Source organism: Botryllus schlosseri, chromosome 13 (assembly GCF_051294905.1).
Source record: "Botryllus schlosseri isolate E-star chromosome 13, Bs_hap1, whole genome shotgun sequence".
Classification (NCBI taxonomy): Eukaryota; Metazoa; Chordata; class Ascidiacea; order Stolidobranchia; family Styelidae; genus Botryllus; species Botryllus schlosseri.
The window spans coordinates 11,733,724-11,756,355 of record NC_137248.1 but is presented as its reverse complement, the minus strand read 5'-3'; the positions used below and the strand labels follow the sequence as shown (position 1 = coordinate 11,756,355).

The following is a 22,632-nucleotide window of genomic DNA, read 5'->3' as shown; positions in this document are numbered from 1 at the left end:
AATACTAGACCAGTAGGCCTACTCAAATGAATTTGTCAGCTTACACTACTTAGTCTTAGTATTCTTGGACATACCCACTCTGTTTTGTTAGTTCCAGATTACGGGACTTGAGGTACTTACTATCACTTTTGATTTTTTTATTTAGTCACACAGAAAGGCATAAAGTATAGTGTTTAGATAGATTTGCATGTAGTCACCAACTGGAATCTCGGTACATTTTGCCTGATATAACATGTGAGCAGCGATGATTTTCCAAGTTGAAGTTATTGAATAAAAAATAATGAAGCATAGCGTGAGCACATGACACCGATTCCATACAGGGTCACCACAACCGGGCAATGTGACTAAACTGTAAATTGCTATGCTAATACTATTGTTAAGTGTGGATTACACAAAGTCATCCCTCTAATGTTCCCGTCGAACATCTATACAGAAATAAACTAGTAGTTGAGGAGGTCACTAATAATCCATACTGTTGCGTTCTAGTGTTGAATGCCTTCTGGAATTTGCTGACATTGATGACCTCTTCCCGGCCGTCTTCATGTAATTATCAGCGTTGAGAAAACTGAAACGTGACTGACACACGGCAGGCTCAACCCAAAGTCACTTTGGCTCAACATCACACTGCCGCTTCTGACTCGGCTTATATAAGTACAAATCGATACGAATCAGCTGATGTAAATGCCGCATTACGTCACTCTTTTGGGTTGCGTATAATATCTGAGATCATCAATCGCTGACGTTTTCCTCTCATAGTTGATTATTGCCTGTGTCATGTTCCTTCTTATAGTTATTGTTAGTGCTACTGAAGTTAGTTTTTAGTATTAATGCGTTTTCTCAACGATATGTTTTATGTGCGGTCCTTTTTGATGCAACAATTCTCCATTCAGGCTGCAACTGACTTCATGACATTAAGATCCTTTCGCTACATCCTAAATATGCTCACTTCAGGTTTTCTTAGTCTCACATCATTGGTAGCCACACGATCATCATCCGTTCTCGCAAATCAGATCTTTACTCACGCTATATTCAAGTTTTTATAGATCCGTATCTTAGCATGGAAACCATTTGCAAATGTTAAAATACTTGTCACACCACTATCGAGAAAATAACGTATTCACCCTCAAGGGCTAACGGCGCTCTGAAACCCATCTCAATTTCGAACAATCTATGGTGCTCCCCGATCCAGAATACCACCTGAAATTTTGCTGATACTTGAAGCAAAACTACGACTTCGGACACCGTCGAAAAGCACAGCCCATTTAAATACATGAATTATGCAACGACCACAACGAACGCGGAGACCCTTCCGTCACGTCTCATGCAATATCCTACTATCAGTCACAATTGCTCAGAATATTGAAAAAAAAAGCAAACCCACTTCAACTCCACGATACGTGTCAGAAGAATTTATTCATCACGGACAGCTTTACGGCAGATGAAATTCGATCCATCATTCACAGGCTGCCAACCGGCAGAAGACTGCTTTACAGGCAATAACGGTGAACCGACTTTGGCTCCTCAACTAGTAGCGATAAAATAGCGAGCTTATCTCACAGCCGATTCCAGCCTTATCCATCGTGGTATACAAGTTTTTAGCGAAATGTGTGAGTTTATGCGGTCACAAATCAAAACAGTGTTCCATTCTATATTCATCTTATTGCAAAACATGGCGCCACTTTACTGCCGCCACTCTTTTGCGAGCCAGACGACTGTCCTTTCGAGCCCTTCACGTCAAAGCATTTCCACATCCTCAATGTTTCGTCACCAGCACCAGAACATACTGTCTTTCCGTCGGGGCTAATAGCGAGATAGAGTACCTGCAAACCAAACACAGGCTGCAAGATGAACAATTGTTTACCGTTGTATCTATATTACCCGTTCGGTATGCCCCATCAAGTCCTGCATTCTTTTCATGGAGGGATACGACCAGATAGTGATTTGGTTTTGAGAAAAGCCGTGCGACGTCACCAACTCCCTCGTTGTGGTCGACCACTTCAAAGCACACACCTGGGTTTGAAAGAATTTGTAAGTAGACTTCCAGACCTTTTAAAGCTAAGTAACACATCACTAGGGCAAGTTTTTGTTGCATTCAAATCTGCAGAAAGTTGCATATTTTTTTCACAAAAGTTGCAGTAAAAAGTAGCATTTATTTTTCACTAAAAAGTCGCATTTATGGAGAAGTCACTTGAAATTATTAGGGCATGAAATACTCGAATCAATCCGTATGTAAGGTGCTGTAGCAAAAGTCAGTGTTGGCAACTTCAGCAAAATCAATAGCCTGAAAAAGTTGACCCAATGAAAATATAACTGTCGTCAGTCTAGCTAGAATGTAAGTCAAATCAGAAAGGAAATAATCAAGCGATCTACTTACATATAGTGTCAAATATTTCCAGTAGAAAGTTAGTTGCATGAAAAATCGAAAAAAGTTGCAAAAAATTGCATGAAAAATCGAAAAAAGTGGCATGAAAAATCGAAAAAGTGGCATGAAAAATCGAAAAAGTGGCATGAAAAAAATGGAGAAAGGTTACAATATAAGATTCCTCCAAACAGCTTAACACACCATACTACATAACCTCAGAGCATTTAGCTGCCGGAAGCTGTAAAAAAAAGATGCTAAAACTTGCCCTACACATCACAATAATCTTACAGAGTGCCAAACAAACTTCTGGACAAGCTAATCGTAGCAATGTTGAAGGAACAGTAAGTTTCAATAGCGCTAGCTAAGCGTGCGCCTGAGAAAACCAAGAGTGTTGACATACTTTGTATTCTCTTCTTCTTGCTGACGATTGCCCCTGACGAGCATATTCAAGGTAGCTTAGTAAATTTAGTAGTAGAGTAGATTTTGTCAAAAATATTCATGAAAGAAGGCCGTATAACGATATTTTGGTGATTGTGTGCCTTTATTTTTGGTCCAATTGAGGTGTGCTCAAGATAGGCACTTCTACAGGACATCGATTGCACAGCACACCCCTGCTATTACTAGTGCCATGTCGTATAACTAGTAAACGGAGCTGCTCCTCAGCGACAGTGATTCTAAGCATTATTGCAATTTCCAAGGAAGTAGAACCTACCTGAGATTTAGTATCGATTGCATTGATCATAGTTCCGGTGTAGCAATTCCAAAATCGAACGTGCCTGTCTGCACTGCCGCCGCCACTGGCAAGCACGTGCGTTTGCCACGGACACCAGCCAAGAGCCTGTTATTAAAAAAACACAATTGGTAAATACTATTGAAAAAGGGACTCAAGATCTCATTCCCAATCCACATACCTTGATAGCGGACTGGTGTTCCGTAAACGAATATAAAGGCTGAAGCGCTCTCTCGTCCCAAATATTCACCAAATTATCATTAGCGCCGCTCGCTAGAAATTTTTGATCGGGAGACCATTCCAGCCCACACACTTCCTACAGAACATTGTCACTTCACATTAGTACGACAACTAAACAGAAACCAAAAATGACAAACCTGAGAGTGACCAGCAAAAGAATGTACCAAATGAGAAGCAATTCGCACATCGTGGAACTGAATATGACCGTCACGAGAGCCGCTGCAAAAGCATTCGGAACTAATACATTTGGTTTGTATTCATACATTAGAAGTTGGAATCTTGGTAAAACACCACAGAGAAGTGCCTAATTCAAAGGACACTGCTTTAATTCCCGCTAACGATGAGAAAACGATATGAATAAAAAGGTGGCGACATTTCAAACCATTTCAGTAACTTTAAAATACCATCAATTACCAAAATTAATATTGAGGCTTTTCCTGCACTGGTAATACAAAATTTAGCCCGCGAGGTTCTGAAGATGGCAGTCTCATGATGTCATAAATATACAAACAACAACCAATTCAATGCCCGCCGAGTATCCCTTACCTTGTTAGAATCGCATCCCGCCAAGACAACGAACCAACTCTGCTAGCGTGACTGTGCATATTTCTCAGTCTTTTCATCGCGGTTACATCCCAAAGCTGTCATATATGCAATGATCATGAAACAAAAATAAAACAGACCGTAAGTACTACACGAAAACAAACACAATGGGACATGGTTCTGACCTGTATATCGGCGTTGCTAGTGCCAACAGCAATGTGTCGGCCGTTAGGCACCCATCGGAGAGACGTGATGTAATCATCCGTGTTCTCCAAGCTCAGTAGCAGTTGTATATCGCCGGTGGTGGAATTGAAAAGATACACACTCTCGGAAAGTGCAACGGCTAGAAGGTCCGTAGTACTCCAGTCGATGAGGTTCAGATCTGGTAGACGTAAATACAGATAGAATAACATCAGAAGTACACAACGCATCAGAGAGTATTACAAAAATCATCAAGCAGTTGCGGTGCGTCTAAAATCCTATCTGGATTGGTAGGGATGTGTCTGGATTTTGATCTGTTAGCTTGGCTTTTCTTAGTGGAGCTGTACAAAACCTGTAATAGAAAAGATAAAGTATTACTATAGCATGCACTGCACGGTGAATCAAAGGAAATCACGACCTTGCTGGAATTCTGATATCCTTCCATGGGCACAGCCTTGTCTTTGAATGCCAATATTTTATTTTCGGATTCTCCGTGATCGCCCACAAGGTTTTCTTTCAACGCTTTCTTGTATTCCTCGTTACTGATACTGCAGTTATTATCGACTGCATCATCTGTATGCGAGCGGATAAAATATATCAAAATAGACATTTATTAACGGCTTAGCGCCATCACCATATCAAGTTGGATTTAGATCCGACGAAAAAGTGTATTTTGGTTGAAATGTGATCGAATTTTGAGTTTATGTGGAAGAAGAGTGTGAGCCGAACTCGCAGTTCTGAAGGATATAAATCCATAATAATTATTGAGGCAAATCAATTTCCTACAGCATGAACTTGGTCGGGACATCTTTGGCTCATGAAATCAGAATATCAGCGATGTCACACAGTATGAAGACACTGGTAGCTTCTGTTATGCCACAACTGGTAAGGCTGACCACAGTCACTTGTTTGAAAATAGCCACATATTTACCTTGTGCCAGAAGTTTAAACTTGCTTTTCTCAAAATCCATAGCACCTCTGTTAGGAATGTAGCGATCACCGCGGCTGGGAGTTTTGAATGAATTCTGACTTCGATTCGGCGTATTGATAGCACCTTAAGAAATGTGCATTAAAGTCCACATGGAAAAGGATCATTTGCTGTATTATGTAACATATTTAAACCAGTCGAAATACTGGTAAGAGTTACCGCCAACGCAACAATGTGCAAAATATAAATACAAAACACAATCTAATATGAAATATAATAAGAGACGTACAAAATTACTGCAAACATTACTCAACACTCCGGTTAACAATTGGATTACAATATCCATGGGTGGAATAGCGATCTAGACAACGAGCATTTTTACTTTGTGCAATAGGCTGGCAAGTGTAGATAAATAGTAGCACCTCTTATAGAGGTAGAATTGACAAGAAAATGAAAAATTGGAGGTTCCGTTGGGCAGCGTGTGTTTTCAGTCTTTTCACCAACCTGGAGTGCGGCATTTTGAAGAGTTAGGACCAGAAGTCAATATTCCCGACGTCGGTGACTTGCTACAAGACATATTCGATATCTTCAAAGGACTAGACACGAAGCTGGAAGAGATCGATAAATCAGCGGCAGTATATAGGAAGACTGATTACGGTTTGTAAATATATTTTTGCGAGTTGGAGATGTGAAATTTTTACTTTTGTGCAGTCCCAAATCAATTTGACTCATGGGAAGTGGATTTAGAATTAAAAAGATGATGTATTGTATGTTAATGACCTAATTTCAAATGTTACGAATTATATTATTTTACATGTTACAAATTATGTTACCAAAACTTTGACACGGTCTTGTTCAAATTTAACGATAGGCCTATGGCACATTTCATTCATGAATTTCCACATTGTCAACTTATCAAAATGTTTGAATTTGAAGAATTTCTTGAGGTACAGAACTTCAATATACAATTGAATATACTATTCAGTTATCAAAAGGTATAAGCTACTTCTAAAATTCATGAACAGTATACAATTTCAAAATACTTGTTCAAAGTTGCTCCATTAACAACAAGCAAGAAAATCTTTCACTGAAATTTGATGGAAAAGGGGCACAACTCATGTTCAGGTATGGTGAATCAATTGTATGCTATACTGCTTATAGGCCTACTAAAAACATTCTAAAATGATGCAAAGTGCTGTATCAATTTAAAGACCTTGAGCTTGCGTTGGCGGATCCTGATGTTTCAGCCTTCCTTCTCCAGCGAGGAATAGGCCCGTTCCAAATCGGGGCATCCAGCTTGGTAAGGCTGTTAATCTCATTTTCAAAATCAAACTGAGATGACATAATTGCCTCAATATAATAAAAGGTAAGAATCAATGCAGCGGTATCTGAGAATATTTGGAATTGTACATGCGGGCTTACACTGGTAAAGAACTATAATATTCAAGCGATAGAGGAATAAAGGTTTTGCTACATTGGCTGAACGCTGAAGAAATGATGAATGTGTCTACAATCCTCAGCAAAGTCAGCAATCTCTACCACACATGTGACAATTTCAGATCAATCGGATGGGCTCAAGCATCTGGGTTTTCTTCGGATACATAGCCCAAGGAAAGCATTTACGATATTCCGGATGTGGATGAAATAATACGGTAGGGGTAGGCGCGTTACGCGCGTATATACGTAGGCCTAATGAAATTCGAAATTTCGGGATAAAGGTATCGTACCGATCTAGAGTCGTTATTTATGCCGTATGATAGCCTGGGATATTACCTAAACCTTTAAACAGTTGCCGCATGTCCCTTCAATTGACAATTCAAAATCGATAAAAGGCTCACTCACAACACAAAAAGTTTCGGACAGAGAAATTTAAATAGCCGCGATATTGGCGTCACAACGTACGCAATGAAATCAACCACGCGTGATTTTCTCTATGAGCGTACTTTCAAAACGAGATTTTCACTGATGTTAAAATAGGAATTTTTCTTCCCCTGCGCTTCTATGATTCATGGCGATATTAAATGTGGTACCGTTTCCTGCATGTATGAGAAACTGTCGAGGCCGCCAAATACACGAGACTGAGATTCGAGTCTTGGTTGTAGCGTGTTTCGAAGTGTTGGAGGTTTATCTCGGCTCCTTCTTCTCTGCGTCCACGACCTCGTTCATCCTCCTAGTTCAGTAGTTTTTTTTTTAATATTCTTTATATGGCTGTGATCTAATTTCCTATTTGAGAATACTCTGGGACCCTAAATTTTGTAAGCTGATTACTAAAAAAAGAGAAGTTCACTACCGTCGCCCAGACCGACTCACGGCCTATTTGGACGCTGACTACTGGATGAAACATTTTAAAAAGGTCAACATATTCACCAAAAAGTCAGTTCCTTCGCGACCTCCAGAGAACATGCAAACTGTCGTGAATGAAGTGAATGAACGCCAATGCGTTAGTGGGCGCACATAAGACATAGATAAATTAAAGGTATCTAGGCGACAATGGAAGCGAAAATTACATTATATATGATAAATCTAATTGTAGCGAAATAGAATATATTTAGAACGAGTATAATTGCCAACACGAAGTAATTAGCTACTAGTTTGCCAATTTCAGCTATATATAAAGCTCCGTTAATCTTCATCTTTAGCGTATCCCTCCTCCGTATTCCCTGTACTGTATTTATAGCCTACTCTAACAAATTAACAGTGTCCTGAACATTTATATAGTGTTGTACAACTGTACAAATGCAATGTACAGTACACACATAGACAAATTTATGATTTCATTCATAGTTATATATCGTACCGTATTTGGACGAAACCACAGCTGCAGCATATTTCGATTAAGACCTGTTTTATTACAATTTTCACTTGAGTTGAATGCATTGCTACTCTGGAGCCCTCTACGCCGACCTCCCATTCGCACATCCAAGCGAATTTGTGGTCATATCAATCTTTCATAGTCTCGGAGCCATTACTCTTTTTTTCAAATGTACATGTTTAGTAGAACATAAATACAAAAATAATGAGGAAGCATTAGTCGATCTGACGCTCCATTTAATAAATTTTGTGTCCGTGCCACTGTGTCTGGAGTGCAGACATGAAGAACTCCTCAGATGACGAAGACACTATTCCTGGGAAAAAGAAACGTATCGCTACCGCATCTGTCTTCGGCACGAAATACAATCTGGGTAAATATTGTTCCTTTCAACTCTTCCCTCTCGGTCAATCTCGGTCCTAATCTACATATTATATGCACATCGTCAGGTCAAATTCGTTGAATGATACATTTTTTTGCGGTACATTGATGTTTCAATAATTATGAACAAATAGGTACCCTACATTGATGCTTCTATAATTATGAATAAAGAACAAAATATATTTCATTCAACAAATTATCTCGAACATACACGAGTTCAATGAAATATATTTGAAACAGTTTTAAATTAGAACTTGGTTCTTGCAATTGCTAAGACCTATCAAAACTAATTCAAGTGAAAGTTGAAAGGGAAAGTACATATAGAATGTACTCAATGTTTCAAAAAGTAGTTTTGGTTGAGGAGGCAAATGACTAATGATAAACGTATTGATAGCCTTCGAAATTTATTGAACTACTGTGATACAGGCAATTTCACTCCTAAAAGTGATTAAAACATACCCCGATAACTTACTTTTTAAACACTCTTCCATAAGTACGAGTAACGACAAACCTTTTCTCATCAAATTACATAAATTGTGCAGTCATACAAAGCATAGAGGAGTTCGGCCTGCAATGCTTGCACAAAGAAGAAGCGGCCAAGACTGCATATCTCGTATGGACCGATTCCATGGCCCAAACCGAATCTCTGCAAGAATTGAAGAATTACCAGCGTATCAACCATTTTCCGGGAATGGCAGCAATATGTCGTAAAGACTTACTGGCAAAAAATATGTCGAAGTGAGCGAATCAGTGATCTAAGATTATTGAATCATTTTTGAACATTGGATTTGAATAAATGAGATTATTCATCCGTCAGTGTCACTCAACTATAAAATTGGCAGCCAATAATACAGCCTAGCGCACATGAGTGGTTTAATTATTCAGCAGCTAAATTGAGTGGGATTCCGGAAAAGTGAGATTGTTGTGGAAGTGTCGGTTTCATTATAGGCTGAAAGTACCTGTAGTTAATGTGGTGTAACTACACTTTGATATGTTTTGGAAGTACTCTGGTGAAGTCATGCCCTTCGAAAGTATATTGGGATGGCACAACCCAGCCTTAAATTGCCGGAACTGGTCAAAGTCTTGAATGATTCAGGCCGGATGGCATATGTTGGTACCGTTTCGAAAGTATTCTCCATAGTTGGTTGATTTTCCTTCGCTGGTATATTGCCTAATTTCTTTATCAATGCAACTTCTATTTCACAAATAAAAATCGCTCTCAATTTAAGATACGATGTAATTTTATTCGAAAGAAAAAATCTCAAAATTGGATGAGAGTACAAAGAAGAACTTTTCTATTAGCAGTATAAATATTCTAAAATCAAAACATCAGTGGAGATCTCAAACCACAAATGTAGAGCTGCACGAACAAATTCATTTCTAGTAGAAATCTCAAGAAAATGTTAAATTTGTCTTTTTGCTAAACCACAATAGCTGATTTTTATTAGTCAGTGGGAATTGTTTAGTGCTACTCTTCTTCTCAGTCAAAATTTTTGTGAGTGTTCGCCACGACATCACCACGACCATTTTTTCTTCGGATTATGAATCTCAACTTTCTGTATTTTCCCTGGAGCAAATACATAGTTCCAGATGAATAGGCCATTGCTGTGAACGAAATTGGGAAATGTGAACTTGGTTAATTTACAGAATCGCGCAGTCCAGACCCGAAGAGTTTGACTTTGTACCTGAGACGTGGGTGATGCCAGCCGAGTACCATCTCCTTTTAAATCACTACAAAGAACGCAAAAGAAAGGGGAAGAGATCTACTTTCATTGCCAAACCTCAAAATGGTGCAATGGGAAATGGGTAAGAAGATTATCTCTTCGATGTTGATATGTGGTTGGTTCGAAACTCTTACACTGATAAAATTATATTAATTTACTTGGTATTTCTTGAATATTTTGATAACTGATTTTGCTTCGTATCATGTAGCAATTGATATGATGATATGACTCCATATATTGCCGGAAGGTTCAACTGTAAACTGTGATAGACTTACTTTGGTCTTTTTGTACAGGTGGAGTGAATCATTACCAAATTAATTCCACTTTTTCAGAGTATCCAAGTATATTTTGCATAATTGCGGTATTTAATCAAGCGGTTTCATTTTTGGACAACTCCCATTTCTACTGGAACAGTTTTTTAGTTAGACCGCTATATTGTTCAGACCTTTCGTATTCTACTTCCACTTGTAATTCAGTAGAGATTTACATTGTTACTGCTACTTTAGTAGTAATGCTGACTACCTTGACCACCTTCGATCATTTCCATTACTCATAATGCACCTACATTGCAGAATTCATCTGTTCCAAAACCCGACACAACTGCCTCCTAACGAGAATTTGATAGTGCAAGAGTACCTGGACCAGCCTTACGTATTAGACGGCTATAAAATCGACCTGCGAATATACGTACTGGTGACCCATTGCGACCCGCTGAAAGCATTCATATATCGTGATGGCTTGGTTCGTCTCGGCACGGAAAAGTACACCAGTCCGTCACACGACAATATGGTGGGTGTCTTCGAAATTTTTTTTAAGACAGCTGCATTCGTGGATTTGAAATGTCTGGTTCCATTACTGGTTCCTCAATTAGACAAAAGTTTGGTACATATATGTAATTTATATTTCGCTTGCCAAAGATATATAGTTTATCTTTGAACATGCAGTTTATAATCATGCTCATTAAAATGTGGGACATAGAATCTTTAAATTATGAGGTGTTTCCATGATCTTATATTTAGAGGTGGTTAGTAGTGAATTAATTCTGCTTTTTGGAGTATTCAAGTAGGTTTTACATACCTGCACTACACATAAGGGTTGTGGTTATAGACTACTTCAACTTCCAGTTTTCATTTTTGGTCTTACTATTTTAGACTGACTTACTTAGTCTTTGCAATTCATATTTTTTTAAAGTAGAAAGTAGTTTGGGAGTAGTAGTTATGCAAACTTTTATGGGTCAAATTGTCATAACAACTAAGATGCATCTTCTGTATTATGTTCTTTCATTCACAGAGCTCGTTTTTCATGCACCTGACCAATTACTCGGTGAACAAGCGCAACAAGAATTTCGAAAGGCATCACGGCGCGGACCGCGGCAGCAAACGCAGCATACTGTCGCTCATGAAGTCCTTGAAATCTGCCGGGTGCAACACCGGACTGCTGTGGAGGCAGATTACCGTTAGTGTCTTACTTTTTAATATTTTATGTAACGCCTGTTGACAGACCCTGACAGTTTGTGGCTTCCCAGCACAAGGAAACTCGGTCGATAACACGATATGGGTTGATTACCAGCAGAAGTGGTTAGCGTTGCTACTCTAGTAGAAGTGGTGACAAAATGGATTATTGATATACAATGTTCTTTCCAATTCTCTACTAGTTGCGGACGATCACCCCTGATGAGTGTCAGCCAAAAATATTCGGGTTAATTTCAATATGTATACATCATTCAATGGATATTTAAGTTCAATGATGTATAATGTTTGTCCGATGACACTAAAAATATCCAAAATACGATAGTCCTCGAATAGTACTTGAATAGTTTAAAAGATTAGATTTCGCCGAGGGGCCGTGGACATATGAGCATGCAACTTTCAAAAATATATATTCAGTTATCATGATAGTGATAGTATTTCACACAGTTCTTGCAAAATTTCACTCGTAAAACTCATGCAAGCTCATCGCGAGATTACTTTTACTTTTCATAATACAGAGTGTAAAAGCCATGTAGTTTTGCCTTAAAATCTGTTTCAGTAGGAGTGCAAGTATTCTTGAAGGTTGAGTACTCTGAAAATGTAATATTTGTTATACTGACTCAATAGCTATCCACAAAAAAATCAGGACTGTCTTACACCTTAACTATGTGACAATGGAATGGCAATTTCCAATTGAATAGTATATTCATATTGAAATGAACCCGAGTATTTTCGGCTGACACTCATACGATTGTTGATGTACAATGTTATTTCCAATTCTCTACTAGTTGCTGACGATTACCCCTGACGAATGTCAGCCGATAATATTCGGGTTCATTTCAAAATGAAAATACTATTCAATTGTATATTGAAGTTCTGTACCTCCAAGAAGCTCTTCAAATGGCAATTCGAATATCAAATTCTGGTTTTGAGCTAAAAAAATAATATCTTGTGGGAAAATAACGCTACTGCCATCCTTAAATGCTGGTGGAATGTGTATGGTCAATTGGTTATGTAATACACATATCTATCACTAAATGGATCGACCCAGTCGTAATTATTGTCTAAGGCAGTGGTTCTTAACCTTTTTTCTTCCAGCGCCCCCTTTCAAAAATTATCGTGCTCCAGCGCCCCCCCCCCCCCCCAACTTCATATTTTAAGGAATGTAATAAAGACAATGAGTAAGAGGGAGGGCCGTAACAGCACTTCGTTAACCCCCCTAAAAACGATTGCCTTGCGCACCCATAGCGTGATAAACCGAACTTCTAAGGGCTTCGCCCCCACGAACCCCATATCGTGATTTGATGGTCAGCAAAGTTTGTGTGGCCTGGTCGCCCTAAGTACCAAACTTTTCCATAATGCATGAATGGATAGGTGATAATTACATATATAAGTCGCTATATAAACTTTTTATCCTCTCAGCCCACGTAATCAGATTTACCAGTAGCTCTGAGTGAGCTGTTGTATAGGAAAATACAGGGCACGTAATTATTAATTAAACATATTCGGGCGTGCCCGCAGGTACAATTATTCGTTACCAGGGCCGTAACAGGCCCCCCCCAAACAAAAAATGTTGGTCCTGGGCCCCCATCGGGTGATAAACCAAACTTCCGGGGGACTTCACTCCCAGACCCCCACTAGGCTGTCCGCTATTTGCTGATAGCCTATTAGGTATCTACATTGCGTGTCCATTTACTGAGGCAGCTATTCTCGCCTATTCGCGCGAAGTGCGAAAAATTTCACTAATTAATGATTGAATTGGTCAATATCATCGGGAATTGCATGTAAATTGAGATCAATTTTTATCCTCTCTCTGCTCACGTAAACACATTTACCGGTAGAGCTAAGTGAGGTGCAATGTTCCCTCCAAGCTGCGCACGCGCGCAGTGCTGACACGGTCTCTGCACACAGAAAATCTACGTTGCGCACAACAAATCCGGAGTTATTACCTTATTTTAGTCATTACGCACTGTTGTCCAAGGGTCAGCGCAGTGAGTTGTTGAGTGTGCGCAGACTCATCAAAACTTAAAGCGAACATTGTGAGGTTTCTTGGAAACTGTTGGGCCCGTTACTAATAATTAAACATATTCGGGCGGGCGAACCCGTTGGTATGACTTCGTTGCATGATGTTATTTCGTGACCCCCTGTCTGCAATATCAAAAAATATAGAATCGCTCAACGGGGATATCGTCCAACAGGAATATACCTGTCGCCCAATCGTACTAAACTAAAAGACGCAAACGATTTCAGATTGATATTTCCTTACTGACATATAATTTTTACCTGCCAGATGGAATTCGTCTTCTGGGGTTCTGATTGCCAAGACAGGTACATTCGGTGTCAGTCATTTAGGCGTTCATGGACAATTAAACCTATATGTATTTTGAAGGCTATATGTAACGACGTTTTCGGTGTTAATTTGCTCTGAATACTCATTAAGGATATGTCCTATCACCACATCATCTACTGCGAAGCCATTTTTCTCCAGCGCCCCCCATACCGCCCCCCTGAGCCCAGCGCCCCCCATATCGCCCCCTGAGCGTTTCCGCCCCCCTTCAAGTTCACCAGCGCCCCCTGGGGGGCGCTGGTGGCAAGGTTAAGAACCACTGGTCTAAGGGAACATATACACATCGTGTCATTTCGGTTGATGAAGCACATAACTTCCTGCTACTTACGACACTATTTATCATCTGTAAGAATGTTATGCAAACTGGTATGTCTACCCAAACAACCTGTTTGAGTAGCTGTAGACCTTCTCAAGTGTTTTATTCCCTACTTCAACTGTTCTGTCGGAAAGTTATCTTACAATACACCATGCTAACGTAAGTTGAAGTATTGCAGCTGAGTAATTCAGTTCACGAGTCACAAGGTCACAGCCTGAGAAATTATTACATCCGTTCCTGTATCACAAGCATCACCTATTGCTTGTTGGCAAATTACTGTGGGCGTTTATCGCAAATATTGTTTGGCAACGATCATCTTCTACTAGTTTTTCAAGCTTTTGCTATATCGTACGTTGTCTAGTTATATAGTACTATCTTTTTCCTAGAATGTTGTTATGAAGACGCTCATAGTTGCCAGTCCGTTCCTTCTTCACAACTACAGGACGAGTCGTCCAGGCCAGCAACCCAATTCGGATAGCGTATGCTTTGAAAGTGAGATTTCAATTTCATGCTGTCTTCACGATTCATCATCCTTACTCATTACCGACTACAGTTCTGGGATTTGATATTCTACTGGACAGAAAATTGAAACCATGGTTGCTGGAAGTGAACAGGTTAGTTGGCGTCACAGGTGGAGATTTACTTGCGCGTGGAAACTGTGTTTGTCTGTTAGGGCAGTACGGCCTGATTTCGGAGCAACACACATTGGCATGCTCAAAAAAATTATCATGACTTCATTTGGACCAGTCTTGGCAATCTCGACTGTGAATTTATAATATATTTTACTCAAATAGTGATCGCCTACATGATTACCTTCAGGTCTCGGGTTTATCTCCTGTAGTATAGTATTTCAGTGATACTGCACTTCTGCGAATGCTTAAAAGCTTCAACGGCTAGGCATATTATGGTATCAACAATTTCCTTTTGCTGATTACCCAATCGTCGTTCCCATTCCCGTGCAGGTCTCCAAGTTTCACTGCAGACGAAAACGTTGACATGGAGATTAAAAGCGGCGTTCTCATGGACGCGTTGAACTTGATTAATATAAAGTAATTTTGAATTACGTCGCCTCATTTTACGCGCTCTCCATTCGCTGTGTACATCCCAGGCCAGGGGATAAGGTACGGCATATGGCTAAGCAGAAGGCAGACTCGCAACGAAGGCTGTTCAAACAACGTAACGAAGCAAAAGGTCCAGAAGCTCAAACACGAGAAGTTCTTCTATCAAAACGAAAAGGCGTATTGGTAAGAGATTTCTGTCGTCTCAGTGTGGAAATGACCCACTAGATCAGTGGTTCTCAAACTCCCCGCTTGATGACAGTGAAAAATTGCGCGCCCCCTTATCGTAATAGTAAAAAAATATTGAAAAGAGCAACCAGAATGTTTGCAATCCCAACGAATTGTTTGGTGGCATGGAAGGTGCTACGACTGTTAGCGTTGAGACTACTTCTCAAATATGGAATTCGGACTACACACAACACAATAATTATGAGCTGGCGGTAAATCACTCGGAGCGCGAAATAATTTCGGGTTGAATATTTTGTTAAACATAATCTTGTGCAATGGTAGCATGTAGCATATAGATATTTTAGCAATTTTGGTGCCTAATCCCATCTATTACCCCACTTGAGATTAGCTCAAACGTACCAAAAACAATGGCATAGCTACACGCATTTGCCAAGTACAATTCATTCAGGGACATCTTCTTGATTAGTGCAAGGTTTGATATCAGTCGAAATCTAGCATCAGTGTGTGGATGGTACGACGCAATTATGACATTTAAAATCGGATTATTATTTATCGGATTATTGCCACTGCTGAAACTCGGAAGTTTCAGCACAAATTAAACGCAGTCCGAGTTCAAGAAACATCATTTCTCTCAGGCGGCTTCGCGCCTCCCCTCAGCAGCTTTAACGCCCCCCAGTTTGAGAACCACTGCACTAGATTGAGGGAGCTTTGTATTGCTCTGGTCGGCAGTTTAATGGAATATCAAAAGGGTTTGCAAGTATATTCAAACTGATACATTGATGCGACTGCGAAAGCTCCGATTGCGTTTGATCAATTAATCAATATTCATTCGATATCTCGCCGACTAGCAAACTAGTTGAATCGGTAGGGAAATGGTGAGGCAGCAGATATACTACCTTCCAAAACTGCTTACTCATCTGCTATCCAAACTGCTATCCATCTAGTAGAACTAGAAGGAACGCCACAAAATTGTACACGATTGCCAAGTTGAAGTTGTGATTTTCAAGACATGTCACAACTCTATCGAGTGGAAGTAGCGAATGGAAGTCTAGAAAGTAATCATTGAGTAGTGTTAAAACGTATATTGACATTCAATCTGATACTACTACTTTCCAATTAAAAAATCCATCTTCACAACTAGCGCAAAATCTGATGTGAATTACTATTGACGTAAGTACCATTCTCAAGTACTAATTTCAAATTCACTTCGCAGGAAGAAAAATTGTTTTGGGCCAAATTACATGGGAGCAGAGAGGAGCATGAAAATCAACACATGAACAATTACACGCGACTCTTTCCCTCGTACGAAACCCACCTTCAAAACAAGTAATTGCTCAGAAATGTAATTCGAAAATCGCTCGTTTGTACGATACTTACGTTGTTTCAGGTACTTGGATCTTCTCAGAGAATCGTTCCGCGTGTTTCTTCCAAACGCCTCCAAAACGCATCAGAAACATGTGCTGGACTTGCACAGATATCAGTCTGTGAGCATTCCGGGATTGTATTCATAATAGATTGTATTATGCTCAATTATTCGTCGTACTAACCAGATGAATATGATCTTCAAGTAGTGCCATGTATTGTCTTGCCGCGCACAGGTCTTAATTATGGTCTGAGTGTCGATATGAGTTTCACTTTGAGTTTACCAATATTTTGTGATAGAAATGAAATATGTGGTTTTGCTGTGATACAAACTCAAACCTGACGTTACGTTGTGAGGTGGTCAACGTAACCAAGTTAAAGTTCAAGTTAAAGTATAAATAATCTCGCAATTTCCGAGTAAATAGAACGTATTCTAGGTCTAGTTTTGGGCGAAAACACCGAAAACTAGGAATAGGGCGTTGTTTATTTTTGTCCTTTGATGTTTTGCGGCATATACACACAACTCATGATATTTGAAGAGCTTCTTGGAGGTACAGAACTTCAATATACAATTGAATAGTATATTCATATTGAAATGAACCCGAATATTTTCGGCTGACACTCGTCAGAGGTAATCGTCAGCAACTAGCAGAGAATTGGGAAGAACATTCTATATCAACAATCGTATCACAAAATATGACGCCACCAGCATGAAATTTCAAACTCATGATATACGATATACATACACGCGATCTGTGCATATGCATACCATGAGTGGATGATGTGCATATGCATACCATGAGTGCATATGCTGCTGGACAAGGAAGGTGCAAAAAAAGCCCTGTAACGCTTTCTAAGTCTTGCACCACCTCTCCATGCTATGCTGGTAATGTTGAGCGCCAAGCGGGGAAGTCATGGATACCAGCAATGCTGCCTCTAAGAAGCTGTGCAAATGCGCAGTGCTGACACGGTCTCTACGCACAGAAAATCCAAGTTGCGCACAAAAAATCCGAAGTGATGACCTTTTTTTAGTCGTTACGCACTGTTGTCCAAGGGTCTGCGCAGTGGGTTGGGGAGTGTGCGCAGCCTCATCAAAAATTAGAGGGAACATTGGATACCAGCGTTACTAATCAGGTCTTTGGTGTGACCCGGCCGGGGATCGAACCCACGACCTACCGATGAAGAAGCCGGACGCTTCACCATTACGCTATCTTGCCGAAACTGCCAAGCAGATATGTCAATTGTCTAAATCATAACCACTTGAGATAGTAGCACAGTAGGAAAAACATACTAGAGTACTCCATAAAAGTAGAAGTGCTTTGTTATTAATTAAGAGAATAACCGATGCTACGTTGCAGGAGAGTGATGTCATCAGTATGATCGATGAGCTCGACGTTGAACTCAAAGCAAAGAAGAAAGTAAAGAAACTAAAGGAATCCTCTTCGCCCACACCTTCACCTCCAAGGTCTGCTTTGTCGCACAAAGTTCCGCAGAGGCCAAGCTCGTCGGCAGCGTTCAGATTGAAAGTAAGTGTCATGATGGAAGTGATTTCCTTCCCAAGTGGAATTAGTAAACTAATTTTTTAGTCACTCAATTGAAAATCCAGGATATTTTTTAATCAAATCTATTATCTTCAAAGAGTGGGTATATAGTTTTTGCTAACATTCAGCTCAACCGCTTCCGACTTATTATTGCATAAATCTGATTCTCCATCAATGCAGTTGACTAGAAGATCAACGGGAGCTTGTAGCCATCATATCTCCCCAAAATTTATTTTATTTTGATTGCAATTGTTGAATTAAAATGTCTGTCTGCCTGTCTGTCTATCCTTTTTGCCTAAATAAGTTGCCTCTATATGAAGTTCTGATACAAGCAACACGATCTCTGTACAACTTATCGTAGGCATTGCCTAATTATTATAAACTACTCCACCATGGTGACATCACTTAAATATATTCACTTACTCTCTACTAGTTGCTGACGATCACCCTTGGCGAGTGTCAGACAAAAATATTTGGGTTTCTTTAAATATGAATATACTATTCAATTGTATATTGAAGGTCTGTACCTCGAAGAGTACCTTTAAATCCTATCCATCTTGTGTCTTTTGTATCGCCGTTCACTGTACAGTATATATTGTGTGTTATGCAGATAATATTAATAGAACCCCTAATTATGATAAATATGACTTAAACTTCTACAATGAAAATGTATAGAAGTTCACTTCTGAAAGAAGTTGTCACAATTGTTGTCTCATGTGTTATCCCGTTCAACTCAGATACCAACAACAATCCAAGAAGACAAACACTCACCTTTGCAGTTTTATGGCGGTAGCCGTCCTTCCACAGCTGATGGCAAATTTCAAGGTATTGGGATTGAGCGTACCGCCGTATCAAGTCCACTAATGTGAGGAATTTGGTTCTTTTCCGTAAAATCGACAGTCTCGTATCTGTTTTTCGTCGGTTTTTAGAGACAGCTCTGATTCGGCGGATGTAAAAAGCCTTCATCCTTTAACGTTGAACGAGAACGCCTCAGATATCGACCGGGAAACATTGAGATTGCTGGAAAATTTGAGGTTGAGGTTTCCGGGGAAAACCAGTTCTGAGACCGCAAGCATTTTACAATATGTGAGTATTTGGTCAGCACTGGAAACATCACGGAAACTTAAAGTGCGATATCATCAATTTGTTTAGATGACAGAAAACTGGACCGTGCATAAATCCCAGCTGGCGTCCTATTGGCTGGTTAAGCTGGACTCGAGCAAGAGAGAAAAGGTATGTTTTGATGGTAACGCACGTTATGCAAGTAGTATTTCAAAATAAATACTTATCCTACTGATTCAATATGTGTTGGGAATTTTTTTTCTGTTGTTGTGGTTTGATGAAAACGGTAAAATCTGGTGAGTGCGAATAGGAAGTGGTTCAGTATGAACAACGTACTATAACGGCATCATTCTCTTATCCAGTTTTTCCTGCTGGTTGTAAAAATATTTAGACACGTAAAAACTACTGGTTCTGCAATTAACTTCCTGTCGGTATCTTTATTTCATTCTATAGTTACACACTTTTGTGAGTGCGGTTTCAATTTAAATTTATGTACCTCAGCACATTGGGCTTCAACACAAAAATATGAAAGTACCCACTATTTTTATGCATGCAGTATTGACCAGCACAGGGTTGGGAAATTTTACTCAATTTCCAGCGATGTTTGTACCCTGAAAGTTATCGAGGGCTCGAAATTGTACTTTTTAACAAATCATGCCTACATTATTTGCTAAAAACTGGTGACACCTTTTGTAATAAAAAAGAATATTTGTGACGGAGGCACTGTGTAGTCTGTTTAAGTGATATACTGGCCAGTAGGGTTATTCAAAAATTCTGGGGATACCGGGGATTCACTGATTAAATTGTCAGGTTGCCTAAAGAAACGCTGCACACTAAATTTGGCTTAATTCCAACTGGTAGAAGCCGACCCAGAGATGATTGAAATTTTTGAATTTATTACAATCCTACTATCCATCCACAAATTCATCATTGAACACTTTCCACATGACAAAAGGTTGCCAGCAAATAAAATCATTCACAGATAGCACAGTGCACATGTTACATTATTTGATACTGAGATGTCTTTCTTGTCGAGCGAGATAGTGTAATGGTGATACGTCCGGCTTCTTGATCGGTAGGTTGTGGGCTCAATCCCCGGCCGGGTCAGACCAAAGACTCGAAAACTGGTATCCGTGGCTATCCTGCTGGGCGCTCAACATCCATGGATAGCATGGAGGAGAAAATACGGTGGTGCAGACTAGATGACCTTGCTTGAAGGTCGTATCGAATCTCCATCGTCAGAGCATCTCGATGGTGCAGGTGAAAATGAATCTGATCTCTCTCTCTCTCTCATGACCAGGTTATCGATATTGTCCGTCATAACGTCAATCGTATCATCCACTGCAAGCAGTTGGCGTCGGATCCAAAGTACCAGAAAACAACGTCTCTCATCAATCGCGTACTCAACCTGATGCTATCATGTCACGGGCACGGCTTATGGAGCTGTTTCACGACACCTAGGTATTTAAAGATCGAAATTTCCAATATTTTCATTACTCAGTTAAGATTTCTTCAAAGAAATTCCTGGGAAAAATCTTTGACGCGCGGAAAGCAAAATATGTCCCACACAGACCAAGGCATATCTGTCAGAGTTGCACAGCTGTGCAAAGACTGCTTGTTGATTGTATATCAGTTCACTCATGGTGTCGAATTGCAGCCTGTCAAATTGAGGGCTTCGTTTTCGTGCGACGGACTGGACGCGTATGGCAGAAAGTAAGTAATGCAAGAGTAGGGGTAGCAGTACACAAGTGTGTTTTGCTGCTTCATTAGTTACTTAAGTGGTTATGTGTACCAACCAATTCTGTGCCTACAGAAGGATCTAAATCTAAAATAGTACATTGAACGCGCTCTCTTCGCCACGATTATTCGAAATTCCATGCCGGTGATGTCATATCTTGTGATACGATTGATGATATGAAATGTTCTTTTAAATTCTCTACTAGTTGCTGACAGCCGGAAATATTTGGCTTCAGATTATACTATTCAATTGTATATTAAAGGTCTGTGCCTCCAAGAAGCTCTTTTTACAATTTCGAAATATAGAATGAATTCATGTAACTTTTATGAGTGAAATAGCCTAGGTAAAACGGGAACTCAAAACATTTTCCAAGATTCCGTCTGTTTTTAGTGTCATTATAGTCAATTTTCATTAGATGCAATGATACATCTTGCAATTTTGAAAGCAGCTGCCTTTAATTTACGGCTATAAGTATGTGACCCTTCGACTTAATCTACTTTTTGAAGCTACTTACTTTCGTTCTTGTCAGATCTTTCATTTTCACTTCCACTTCAAGTAGTTTTGACATGCCTTGTGATTCCTACATCTGCTTATCTCATATCTCAGGTATTGCATCTTTGGCTTGCATGTATTTGTCAAACTTTCATATTTTTTTTTGCCTTCGGTTACCAAATTCAATAATTCTTTTATTTTATTTTGACGTATAGATCTACATTTTCGCCACGTCAAACAGAATTTAGCCGACGCCAGAGCGACGGTCCGCCAACGGTAATAGGATATTCGAAAAAGTACAGGGAATGGCGCGGAAAGAACTACAGGTGGTGAAAACCTATTCCAGACTCGTCACGGAGTACCGCGCGTGCCGGTGAAGCGATATCCTTCACACGATATGCAGATTGTAAATTAGTTCAAATGGGAACTTTTTAGTGAAGCTCTTCATCTCATGCGGTAGTTCTGCCTTAGATCGCACTGTGTTATCTTTTTCACCGCACTTACGAATTTCAACAGAATATATTTCATTTAGCTTGCAATGGATTGACAATTATTACTCTTTTCACTGTTCTGAAGTAATAACTGTATCTGACAGTAGCTGTGCCGTCGGTAACGTGCCAAATATGCGACATTTATGTATGACTTAGTTATACTTGTATAGCAGCGGAGAACGCAACTTTATGACTGTGTATGTTCCTCAGAGGTTTTTATAGTTCTTTTTTCTTACATTATATTCGACATTTAGCAAAAAAATAATCTATTTTCACTGGCCCACTGTACAATGGTTATCAAATCAAATTTAGAGTATAGTAGACACATATGATATTTTTGGGGAAGATGATACCAATGTAATACACTGCAATCATCCAGAACGATGCCAGATATTTGATATTTTATCAGGGTAAACAGTGTACTGATTATTTAGTTGCAAAGATCTGCCTAGAAACACAATGCATTGGGCAGGATGATTTATATTCCAAGAAATGATTGATATTGAATTAAGGCAGATGTATCCAGATTGTGTGCACTTCGTCAACAATTCCTAAATGCAGGTCAGCGTGGAGAAGAGGTTGTCACAGTAGCTATCGATTGTACACCAATAGTGACTAGTCTTGTCCTGCTTCTGCCGAACAACTGGGA

At 39.6% G+C, this 22,632-nt stretch overlaps 2 protein-coding genes across 2 annotated transcripts; one reads left to right on the top strand and one right to left on the bottom strand.

Annotated features, from left to right (window-relative positions):
* Positions 1 to 1,394: 1,394 nt before the first annotated feature.
* On the bottom strand, positions 1,395 to 6,844 carry LOC145453971 (cell division cycle protein 20 homolog). The gene is made up of 12 exons (XM_080331933.1): positions 6,218 to 6,844; positions 5,509 to 5,612; positions 5,008 to 5,130; positions 4,495 to 4,649; positions 4,320 to 4,428; positions 4,061 to 4,257; positions 3,879 to 3,973; positions 3,470 to 3,551; positions 3,274 to 3,408; positions 3,075 to 3,200; positions 1,879 to 2,010; positions 1,395 to 1,820 (listed from the first exon to the last, which is right to left on the bottom strand). Exons 1-12 carry the CDS (start codon positions 6,346 to 6,348, stop codon positions 1,653 to 1,655), a joined length of 1,557 nt encoding a protein of 518 aa, XP_080188059.1. The 5' UTR covers positions 6,349 to 6,844; the 3' UTR covers positions 1,395 to 1,652.
* A 671-nt stretch (positions 6,845 to 7,515) lies between these two features.
* On the top strand, positions 7,516 to 22,364 carry LOC145453969 (tubulin polyglutamylase TTLL7-like). The gene is made up of 18 exons (XM_080331931.1): positions 7,516 to 8,186; positions 8,737 to 8,932; positions 9,842 to 10,000; positions 10,491 to 10,707; positions 11,209 to 11,373; positions 14,437 to 14,542; positions 14,604 to 14,664; positions 15,013 to 15,099; positions 15,159 to 15,294; positions 16,511 to 16,623; positions 16,685 to 16,781; positions 18,018 to 18,185; positions 18,938 to 19,065; positions 19,130 to 19,286; positions 19,353 to 19,433; positions 20,563 to 20,723; positions 20,781 to 20,975; positions 21,708 to 22,364. The coding sequence occupies exons 1-18, from the start codon at positions 8,096 to 8,098 to the stop codon at positions 21,823 to 21,825; spliced, it is 2,436 nt and encodes an 811-aa protein (XP_080188057.1). The 5' UTR covers positions 7,516 to 8,095; the 3' UTR covers positions 21,826 to 22,364.
* The last annotated feature ends 268 nt before the right edge of the window (positions 22,365 to 22,632 follow it).

Excerpts from the sequence above, each read along its gene's own strand:
- LOC145453971 (XM_080331933.1), bottom strand. The coding sequence starts at position 6,348 with ATGTCATCTCAGTTTGATTTTGAAAATGAGATTAACAGCCTTACCAAG. Across the intron at positions 5,131-5,508 it reads TTCAAAATGCCGCACTCCAG|GTGCTATCAATACGCCGAAT; the intron begins GTTGGTGAAAAG and ends ACATTTCTTAAG. Across the intron at positions 4,258-4,319 it reads GCAACTGCTTGATGATTTTT|ATCTGAACCTCATCGACTGG; the intron begins GTAATACTCTCT and ends TACGTCTACCAG.
- LOC145453969 (XM_080331931.1), top strand. The coding sequence starts at position 8,096 with ATGAAGAACTCCTCAGATGACGAAGACACTATTCCTGGGAAAAAGAAA. Across the intron at positions 16,782-18,017 it reads ACTTGCACAGATATCAGTCT|GAGAGTGATGTCATCAGTAT; the intron begins GTGAGCATTCCG and ends GCTACGTTGCAG. Across the intron at positions 19,287-19,352 it reads CCGCAAGCATTTTACAATAT|ATGACAGAAAACTGGACCGT; the intron begins GTGAGTATTTGG and ends CAATTTGTTTAG.